This window comes from Eublepharis macularius, chromosome 6, assembly GCF_028583425.1.
Source record: "Eublepharis macularius isolate TG4126 chromosome 6, MPM_Emac_v1.0, whole genome shotgun sequence".
Taxonomy (NCBI): Eukaryota; Metazoa; Chordata; class Lepidosauria; order Squamata; family Eublepharidae; genus Eublepharis; species Eublepharis macularius.
The window spans coordinates 136,721,543-136,730,464 of NC_072795.1; the positions used below are offsets into that span (position 1 = coordinate 136,721,543).

The 8,922-nt window shown below is 41.7% G+C and overlaps 1 protein-coding gene across 1 annotated transcript; it reads left to right on the forward strand.

Annotated features, from left to right (window-relative positions):
• The first annotated feature begins 210 nt into the window (after positions 1–210).
• Positions 211–6,512, forward strand: LOC129332939 (pulmonary surfactant-associated protein A-like). Its single transcript, XM_054984259.1, has 5 exons — positions 211–244; positions 748–932; positions 2,403–2,522; positions 3,984–4,061; positions 5,917–6,512. Exons 2-5 carry the CDS (start codon positions 758–760, stop codon positions 6,291–6,293), a joined length of 750 nt encoding a protein of 249 aa, XP_054840234.1. The 5' UTR covers positions 211–244; positions 748–757; the 3' UTR covers positions 6,294–6,512.
• The last annotated feature ends 2,410 nt before the right edge of the window (positions 6,513–8,922 follow it).

Below are 8,922 nucleotides of genomic sequence, written 5' to 3' on the forward strand. Positions count from 1 at the left end.
ACACACACACAATGAATGGCGACATTATCATCGTAGGGTCCTTGAAGCCATTTGAAGTATTTGCCCAGCAAATGGAATGTATAACTAAAACAAAAACTCATACCCACCTTAATCAAATTTCCATCTACGCTCAAAAGTGTTTATCAAATTTCCACTTAAACATGAAGCCATGTGTTCAGCACGCAGCACTATATAAATCTGTGGATTTGGAATCCTTCTCTCATTTTGTTTGTGGAACGGAACGGTAAGTGGAACTTGGAAATTGGAGTATGACTTTAGTTAGCTTTTCCATGACAATGTTATTGGCTGAAAGTATTGTTATCTCAAGATATTTCTTTTCAACATTTTGTACTGAAAATTTTCAGATCTACACTACTGAATTACGGAAATGTTAATGCTGTGGTCAGCCTAACCACAGATAGAAGCTGCTTTCTATTTAATTAGACCTTTGGTCTCTCTATTCCAGTATCTTTAACGGTGAGTGGGGGAGCCTCTCCAAGATTTCAGGCACAGAAAAACCATTCCCAGCATCAGCTGTCTGAAATCCTGGAGAAACCAAGGTTTGAATGGGAGACTTTAGCCAAAGTTTTGTCACTGATGCAATCAAGATGAGCATATGAAGAGAAGACAAGTTGAATGGAGAAAACAAACTTCTTCCACCTTTGTGGAAGGGGTAATATGGTACATTTTAGGCTAAGAATAATGTCATGTAATGCCATGCAATGTAACTGCATATTCTTTTTACAGCTGATCCAAAATGAGGCTGTTGCGCAGGTTGCTTTGTGCTGTGGTAGTGGTGGCTGTGATTCCCCTGCCATGTTATGGAGAAGACAAGTGTGCAGGAAGTCCTGGGATCCCAGGGACCCCAGGAGCGAATGGATTGCCTGGAAGGGATGGAAGGGATGGTATGAAAGGAGACCAAGGGCCACCAGGTAACTGTTCAGATATTAGTGTGGAATATTTCTAGTTAACAAGTAAACCTGTAGTCATCACCTCTATTCATCTCTTGCCATGAAAACCCCACCAGGGGTCCCCATAAGTCAACTATGACTTGAGGACAGGATTTCATTTCATGCAGAGAAACTTTGATATTGTTGAATAAGTCTGTGCCTGCCACTCTGATTCTGAGAGTTCCCCTTATGTTTATATTTTGCTCGAGAAAACTGAAATTCTCGAGCATATCCATGAGATACTGTCCCCCACCCCCGGTGCCAACACCCTGTAAGTCTGCTTATAAACTTTAAGTAGAATAGCATCTGCAAATTTATGGGCACAGAAAAAAATTGAATTGAATATCCTTAAACGGGAGTATAAATGATCACACAGTGCCTTTGGGAATGGTGGTGGAGAATGCCCTCAAGTCATAGCTGATTTAGAGCAACCCCTGGTTGGGTTTTCATGGCAAGAGACTAACAGAGGTGGTTTACCATTGCCTGTCTCTGCAACCCTGATCTTTGTTGGAAGTCTCCCATTAGGGTTGCCAGCTCCAAGTTGGGAAATTCCTGGAGATCTAGGTGGTGAAACCTGGAGAAACCTGGAGAAAGAGGGGTTTGGGGAGGGAAAGGATCTTGGCATGGCATAATTCCATAGAGTCCACCCCCCAAAGTAGCCATTTTCTCCAGGTGAACTGATCTCTCTGGCCTGGAGACCAGTTGTAATTCCGGGGGATCTCCAGCTACTACCTGGAGGCTGGCAACCCTATCTCCCATCCAATTACTAATCAAAGCCAACCCTCGTTAGCTTATGAAATCTGATGAGATCAGGCTCACCTGGACTATCCAAGTCAGGGAACCTTTGGGAATAATTTTCTTTTAATACCATTGGGATGTTTCCTAGCAGAGGAATTCATTTTTGTAACGACATGGTGGTTCACTGTTCAGTTCATAGGAGAGTTTTAAAAAGATTTAATGAACATGGTGGCATTGATAAGCAATAATAAAAAAATACATTGGAAGTGATGTTATTCTTCTGTGATCTCAAAATATGAAGTAAGCAATCGAAGCATACTTAGGTATAATTGCCAATTATGCAATTTTATTTCCGTTGAGAAGGTTTAGGATGGATATTCACGTAACTAAAACCAAAATCTAAATAGAAAAACAATAAGGATAATTAGTAATATTCAGAAATCTGCTCTTTGGCTTAGAATTCATTGAGGACAGAGGAAGGGGGAAAGTGAAGAAAGGGTGACTCAGTAGATAATAGAACTGAAAGGGATGCTGGCCAATCAGCAATAATATTTTAGTATCTAGCTCATCATTCCGAGGAAAGCAGTATATAACATTGAGTTAGATGAGCCTATAGTTCAATCTGCTTCCTTACAAGTATTCTTTATGCTTTACTTACCTTATTACATATTGTGTGGGAGGTTTATGAGCTTTTGTTGTTGTTTATCCTGCCAGGACCTATGGGGCCCCCTAATGGCTTGCCAGGTGCTCCCGGAAGAGATGGGCTTCCTGGTCCAGAAGGGGAAAGGGGGGAACCAGGAGTGAAGGGAGACCGAGGAGAACCTGGACCACAAGGTAAAAAAAAGAAGAAGTTGCCGTCCTGCAATACCCAGGCACGCAAGATGACTTTTTTGTGTGCCAAACATCCATCCGCACCACCTATGTGAAAAATATCCAGTGCACTTCGCAAAGCGTAGGGTGAAGATCATTGCTTACACATACTTTCTGTCATAGGGATGAGAATCAGAATCTGACAAACGCATTATGTTTATGGCATGAAAATTTAATTATCCCTGTTCTCCCCTCTCGGAGCCCTCCGGAACCAGTTTGCTCTGCCTTTCATTGGGCAGGAGGAATAGTCTTCAAATAATTTTCAACAGTCCAAGCCTAGATTGCCTGTGGATTGAAAATTATGCTAAAACTGGCCTTGCATTAGATATTTAATATGCATCAATAATGTGGGATTTTATAGAAAGTTATGCCATGAGTTCTCCTTGAAGAAAATTAAACTAGATGAGAAGGCCTGCCTGTAACTGAGCTGAAGTTTGGAAATAATATTGACATTTTCTGCGTGTCACAGGGGTAGGCGTACCAGTTGCCAGCTGATGGTGAGCAATCTCCCGAGGGATTGCTAAATTGCCAGCTGATCACTGATGATCAGTGGAAGGTGGCAACCCCCTAGCAATTGCCCACTGCCAGCAGGCAACCCGAGAAAGCACGCACTGGGTGCACCCCCAGGGGGTTCAACGAAGTCACTTCCGGAAGTAACATTGTCACGCTGGCCACAGATATGCTCCTGTGCTTCATTGGGGCCAATTTTGGCCCCAAACAGGCCAGAATTGGCCCCGTGCAAAGTACAGGAGCACACCCATAGCTAGCATGATGACATCATTTCCTGAAAGTGCCATCATCACACCTCTCTCAGAGCATGCATGCAAGGAGGCCTTTGGTGGTAGGTTCCAGGCCCCCCACCTCCCACTAGGACGAGATCGGGACCTGGGAACCCTATTCCAAGGAGTAAGTCTGATAATATCTGAATTGGTTAATTTTATTTCCCATACGTATCTTTGCATCAGTTTCTTCCATTTATTCACATATGATTTAACACAAATCTTCAACATCTTTGCTGTGTAGGTAGGTTTTAGCCTAAATGCAGCTATACCACATTTCTGGATTGGTTGCCTACTGTCCTGTAACAAATCTGACTCCCTCTCTTCCTGTCACATGATGTTTCTTCCATGTTCTTGCATCTTAGTTGGCCCCTGCTGCCCCCTAGGGATTAAAGTTGAATCTTTTATCTGGAAAGGCGGATAACCACTGGTGTAAGACATCGTAGATGCACTCTGACATTATGAGAAGAAATCACGTTCCAGAAATTAGACATTCAAAAAGCAATGTGCCTGTAAACGGGTTTCTTATTTTCTTGGAACAAAAATGGAATAAATTCACTCTAGAAACTACACCAAAAGCATTCCCTTTTGCAGGGGCCAGAAATGTCATTGATTGCCACTCTTTTCTTATCATACTGCTTTGCAGGCCGTCCTGCTTCTCTTGACCCTGAAGTGCAAGAAGTCCTCAGCTATCTGTTGAAAAAAATTCTGCATCTTGAAGGAGGTAACTGTTCTGATTGTATTACCTTTCACACTAGTTTAAAATACAGGTATAACTTTCTGTCTTTTCAGTTAAGAAACTTAGCTGAGACGCCCTATTTTATCCCTATTTAAAAGGGCTTGGCTGTAGACACATAAGAGTTTTTAAGGGAACTGAAAGTAGTTTGAGAGAGGCTTCGTTTCCCATAGGGTCCATGTGTTTCTCAGCCCCCCCCCCCCCGCCATTTCTCAGTGATCAGATAGATCTGATCAATGCAACAGCCTGTTTATCAGGAGAAAAATTGGGCACAGTGTGATGATGTCATTCTTTGGCGCTAGGTTCTGCTAGCCACTCAGTAGCGGTTTCAGCCTAGTATCGGGGAGATCTAGGTTTGCATCCCTGCTCTACCATAGAAACTTGCTGGGTAACTTTGGACCAGTCAAACATACTCAGCCTAATCTACTTCACAGAGCTGTTGTGAAGATAAAATGGAGACGGGGAGGATGTGCACATAAGAACATTCATTGTAAATCTTCAGTAATGCTTGTCTGTACTTTTTGATTATTATCTTTATGTAAGTTACCATTTTGTCACATTACATTTATTCCCAAATATTTAACTGGTTTTCTGGTAATAATACAATCCATTGCTTTTTCTATCTCCTCTTGTTCCTCTCTGGTAGTTGATAATGACATTATTTTTGTCTTCTTTTTATTCAGTTTCTATCCAGAATACAGTCCAGATCTTAATATTTGCTCCATTACATTTCAGAGAAACATTTAGGTTTTTTACTGATATTACAGCATCATCTGCGTGGCTTTTCATTTTATATTCTTTACCTTCTTTTATTCCAACAATTCTAAGGTCTTGCCTGATTTTTCACAGGCAATACTTCCAATATGGTAATAAATAATAGTGGAGATATTGGACATCCCTGTCAGGTTCCTTTAGCTATTTCAGTTTTCTATGTCAGAGATCCATTTACTAAAATTTTGCCTTGCTGACCAATATTGACCAATTCAAAAATTTAGTCCTACACTTCATATTTTGCAATACTTCCATCAAAAATTTCATGACTAGGGAGGATCTCTGCTGTTAAAATGAACAGATTACCATAACTGAATTTCAAACTGTTTCAAATGCTCTCAATCTATATAGATGAAAAGATTCTTTAAAAAGTGGCAGAAAAGGATAAATTACTTATTATGGAATTGAAGAAAACCAAGAATAAGATCTAAAACGCTACAAGAGGAAAAAAGCCGAGCTGGGCTGGTGGCACCAAATGTTAAGCTGTATCTCCAAGCGGCCACATTGGTCTGCATATCAGACCGGATTATAAGTCCAAACAGAAGACATATAAAATTGGAGACAATTGATACTGAGGAAGGAATTCATAATTATTTATGCATTAAGAAATCATTAAAATCTATTCAAAGACAAGATGGCTCCTATATTGTGAGAGGTGAACTATTTAGAATATGGTTTCAATGTAAAAACAGATTAAGTCTGCCAATTTTGCCGTTGACATCACCAATAGATGCCTATTACAATGTTATTACGAGATATAAAAAAGAGCACGTGAACTATAGATATATGATGGATAAATAAGAAAAAATAAAAGCATGGAAAGAAACTCAAGCCCAAGGAAAAAACATCCTATGGTTGATTCATTATCAAGTAGGGACTAAACTTAAAGAACTGCTATCCAATGAAGGTGGTCAATTAAGAGAGAAAACAGTGTTTGAACAATTAATCAGTGGAGATCCAAAACACCTGTTAGGAAAAGTATATAAAGTTTTTATTGCAACATGAAACAGAATCAGAACAGGTCAAAAATTGCATGATTAAATGGATGCTAAACTTTTTCTCTCATTTGCAGTTCTTGCTTTGGAAGGAATGGTAACTAAAGTGGGAAACAAAATACTTGCTACCAATGGGAAGGAAGTGGATTTTGAAACTACACGCCAAACATGTCAAAATTCTGGTGGTTCAGTTGCAACCCCCATGAATGAAGCAGAGAATGAAGCTATTCTGGGAATTGTGCAAGAGAAGAATCGATATGCCTATCTGGGAATGAAGGAGGGCCCTGTTCCTGGGGAATTCCTTTATTCGGACGGGTCACCGGTGAACTATACAAACTGGCGTCGATATGAACCAAATGGCAAAGGAACAGAAAACTGTGTAGAGATAAACACTGACGGAGGGTGGAATGACAAAAAGTGCAACCAGTATCGTCTCACCATTTGTGAATTCTGAATATACCTCTTCATCTGTGCAGCAAGCCTAAGTTAGTTTAACTACAATGGCATCTTGGGATTTGTAGTTCTCTGAGGGTATTCAAAGTGTTTTACTAACATAGCTTCTCTAAGGAAACTTCCTTAGTTCAGTGCTCATAATCTAATTTAGCAAAACATTAGATCTTCTGTCCAGCCTACTTCAAATAAAATTTTTAAAAAAACTCATCTAAGCAAGTGCACTCCCTAGAGCAATTGTGAATGCTTGTCTAGCAAATTCAGGATAATAGTGGATGTCATTCATGTGAATTTGTTGAACTGCAGGTGTTCCGAGGCCTGTTTCCCCTCAGGGACTGTTCTTTCAGTATCCTCATAAAGCAGTAACAGCATCTGATTTTCAGTAACCTTGAGCAGTTACGCCAGTGTGATTTTTAAAAAAAGGGTTTTAAGTCAAGAATTATTCAGTACTTTTTTCATTAAGAAGCAAAACCAGTAACAAGGAAAGTGATAATACAGAACCATAGACTTGGAAGGGGTCTTACAGACCATATAGTCCAACCCCCTGCCAATTACAATACGTTACCAATGTAGAGGGCTGGGGATGTTGTTCTGGGGCCCATGGCTGAGCCCCATTCACTCCTCACTTCCTCAGACTGGGAGCATTCTGGGGTACCCAGGTCCTCCCCCTCTTCTGAGCAACCTGGAACCACAAACTATTGTCTTTGAAAGAAATATATTCAAGACCACTGAACAAATTACCAACACTTCACTTGAATGTTCTGGGTGCCTTTAGAAGAACTGGCGATGCTCATGGACTTGTCTAAGCCTGAATCAGCCCTACGTCTAGCGTGTCCTTAATACCTTCCTCATGTCACTCAAGACTTTCCCATTTATTCTGTAAGGCAGGCATCTGATTGGAAGATAGGAGCAGGTATCTATATGATGTGTAGCTAGTCCTTCCTTCATATTTTGTTCCTGAAGACATTCTCAAACTGTTGCAAAACTAATAGGCTTATCTCTGTGTCCCCCTAAACCACCATAACCTCTAGCCACTTCAGATCCTCTCGCTGCACCTTTTCAGAATAGTGAGCTAATACATCCACCAGACGTTTTCAGTTTCTTCATCAATACTCTCACTTTTTACTGTACACAGACCACATCATCTCATGTTTTAACATGAATCGCATTCAGTTTCTTTCCTGCCCTATCCTCTGAAACGTTATAAGTTAAGTGCTCCAATTTATCCTCAATCACATGAGGCCGCTTCCTGGTGTCCTTCAATTTGTTAGCATGCAAGGGTAGAAGAACCATCACCTAGTCTCCTAATTCAAACTCTCTTGAATGGGCCCTTTGCCAAACAACTACTTTGATTGGCCCTGTCAATTTCTCACTGACTATACTCCTCATATTCCATAGCTTTTCACAGAAACCGAAGACATAATTCAACACTGACTTCTTTGGCTTCAGGATTTCATCCTCTGAACACTCTAATGAGATCCAGATGTTCTCTAACACTTGTGTCAAACATGAGCTCAAATGGCAAGAATCCAGTTGAACTCTATACTACTTTCCTATATTCAAACAGTAGTCGGGGCAACTTCGCATCCCAGTCCTTGGGGTGAGTATCCACATGTGCCCTTAGCATTCCCTTCAAGTCCAGTTAAATCTCTCTAGCAAACTGAGGGTGATATGTGGTGCATTTTTAAATGCATAGCATCACAGGACTTCCACAGACAGTCCATCACTTCAGACAAGTAATCTGTCTCATAGTCTGTCAAGATCTCTGCTGGAAGGCAACAGAAGAGGGCCCGAGGGACAGCAGTTTTGCTGGTTCACGCCCCCCTCTGCCCTCGGAGCCTCCCTCTACTACTGCTCTCACTTGCATTCTCTAGGGGAGCAGGGATTAGAGTTGCCAGGTTCTCTTGCCCTCCCAGTTGGAGGGAGGACCTGGCACTTACCTTTGCTGATCTTCTCACACGCGTGCTCCTGACAAACACGATGATGTCTCTTCCAGAAGTGACGTCATGCCCGGTGGCAGGCATGCTCCCATGCTTCACAGTGGCCAAATGGGGCCAATATGTGCCCCTGTGAAGAGCAGGAGCATGCCCACTCCAGGGCTCAATGATGTCACTTGAGGAAGGGACATCATCACACCTGGCAGGAGCATACCTACTGCGTGCTGGCCTAGGTGGCTTTTTGCTTCCGGGCCCCATTCCTGGGCCTTTTCCTCCTGCCAATCGGGTGAGTAACAGCGTGGGGCAGAGGCTGGGAGTGGGGGATCCCCCTGCCCCCTCCGGGGGACTGGCAGCCCTAATGGGGATCAACTACTGCCCCCCCCCCCTCTGGGTATGCATGACTGAACTGGACTCAATGTGAGTCGCAGAGATTAAACTGAATACATTCAAAAGGAAAAGTTGTTCAGTAAGAAAATTTTAAAAAACATTATTTACCAATGCAACAGCCTGAGCAAGGAATAAAAGAAAAGGTGATAACATACAATCTTCTGACCTTAACTCTTACATAACCTTGATGATGAGGAAGAAGGGTAAGCTGTTTAATTTTTGGAGCTGCAAGCATTCAGTGGTCATAGATTCAGAGGAGTTAGCCGTGTTAGTCTGTAGTAGCAAAATAGAAAAGAGTCCAGTAGCACA

Excerpts from the sequence above, each read along its gene's own strand:
- LOC129332939 (XM_054984259.1), top strand. The coding sequence starts at position 758 with ATGAGGCTGTTGCGCAGGTTGCTTTGTGCTGTGGTAGTGGTGGCTGTG. Across the intron at positions 2,523-3,983 it reads AGGAGAACCTGGACCACAAG|GCCGTCCTGCTTCTCTTGAC; the intron begins GTAAAAAAAAGA and ends ACTGCTTTGCAG. Across the intron at positions 4,062-5,916 it reads AATTCTGCATCTTGAAGGAG|TTCTTGCTTTGGAAGGAATG; the intron begins GTAACTGTTCTG and ends TCTCATTTGCAG.